Source organism: Chanos chanos, chromosome 13 (genome assembly GCF_902362185.1).
Source record: "Chanos chanos chromosome 13, fChaCha1.1, whole genome shotgun sequence".
Classification (NCBI taxonomy): Eukaryota; Metazoa; Chordata; class Actinopteri; order Gonorynchiformes; family Chanidae; genus Chanos; species Chanos chanos.
In genome coordinates, this window is record NC_044507.1 from 22,028,240 (window position 1) to 22,029,543 (window position 1,304).

The window sequence follows — 1,304 nt, forward strand, 5'->3', positions numbered from 1 at the left end:
TCTGTACCCTTAGATGACATGAGTGACAGTTGAAATACATTGAGATAACCCTAATGGGAGTCAGAACAGATGACTAATTTCAACAGCAAACTGTCCTGTAAACGCAGAGTGTAAGTGGCTGTTCCCTCCTCCTCCCCCCACCATAACTGGAGAGCTGCACAGTCCTCCCTAGTGCTGGTCCTCTTAGTTCCGCCTGTGACTGCAGAGAGACTGTGAGCCTAATGTTTGATCTCCAGGATGGAAGGGTTGTGGTCCAGGATAGCCAAGATGATCTTGTCCATGTACTGTCGAAGACGGAAGTTAATCTCCTCCTGTTCCTTCAGAGCCTCCACCAGCTGTAAGACAGGAAAACACCTCAGTCAACAGGTAAAACAGCTCAGTCAACAGATAAAACACCTCAGTCAACAGGTAAAACACCTCAGTGAACAGATAAAACACCTCAATGAACAGGTAAAACACCTCAGTCAACAGGTAAAACACCTCAATGAACAGGTAAAACACCTCAGTCAACAGGTAAAATACCTCAGTCAACAAGTAAAACAGCTCAGTCAACAGATAAAACACCCCAATGAACAGGTAAAACACCTCAGTCAACAGGTAAAACACCTCAGTCAACAAGTAAAACAGCTCAGTCAACAGGTAAAACACCTCAATGAACAGGTAAAACACCTCAATGAACAGGTAAAACAGCTCAGTCAAAAGGTAAAACATCTCAATGGACAGGTAAAATACCTCAGTCAACAGGTAAAATACCTCAGTCAACAGGTAAAATACCTCAGTGAACAGGTAAAACACCTCATTGGACAGTTAAAACACCTCAGTGGACAGGTAAAACACCTCAGTCAACGGGTAAAACACCTCAGTCAACAGATAAAACACCTCAGTGAACAGGTAAAACACCTCAGTGAACAAGTAAAACACCTCAATCAACAGATAAAATACCTCAGTGAACAGGTAAAATACCTCAGTGAACAGGTAAAACACCTCAGTGGACAGGTAAAACACCTCAGTGATGGGTTCAAGTCTGTGGCATAAAAGCACTCACTGTACATGGCTAAAAAACAGACTGTATTTTCTAAGCTGTGTTTGGATTCTGATACTTAAGCAGTGTTACTGTAACATGTGAGTCAAAGAGCCCAGAGGGAACTGTGTTTTCCCACTGTACACACACCCTATACTTCGACTGCACCCCTGTCCCTCAGTGCTTCTGTCCATGGCCATCCATTCATCCATGTGTTACTCTCCATGCCCTCAGACTGTACTTCAGACCAGTGCCTGCTAACTGTCACTTGGCCTGTGCTCTA

General features: G+C 43.9%; 1 protein-coding gene across 2 annotated transcripts in view; it reads right to left on the bottom strand.

Annotated features, from left to right (window-relative positions):
* Positions 1–218: 218 nt before the first annotated feature.
* rab11fip4a (RAB11 family interacting protein 4 (class II) a) overlaps positions 219–1,304 on the bottom strand; it is a 64,109-nt gene continuing 63,023 nt past the window's right edge. For both annotated transcript variants that reach the window (XM_030790741.1, XM_030790740.1), the window contains exon 15: positions 219–335. In XM_030790741.1, the coding sequence (XP_030646601.1) occupies positions 219–335 (117 nt within the window). The remainder of the gene's footprint in view (positions 336–1,304) is intronic.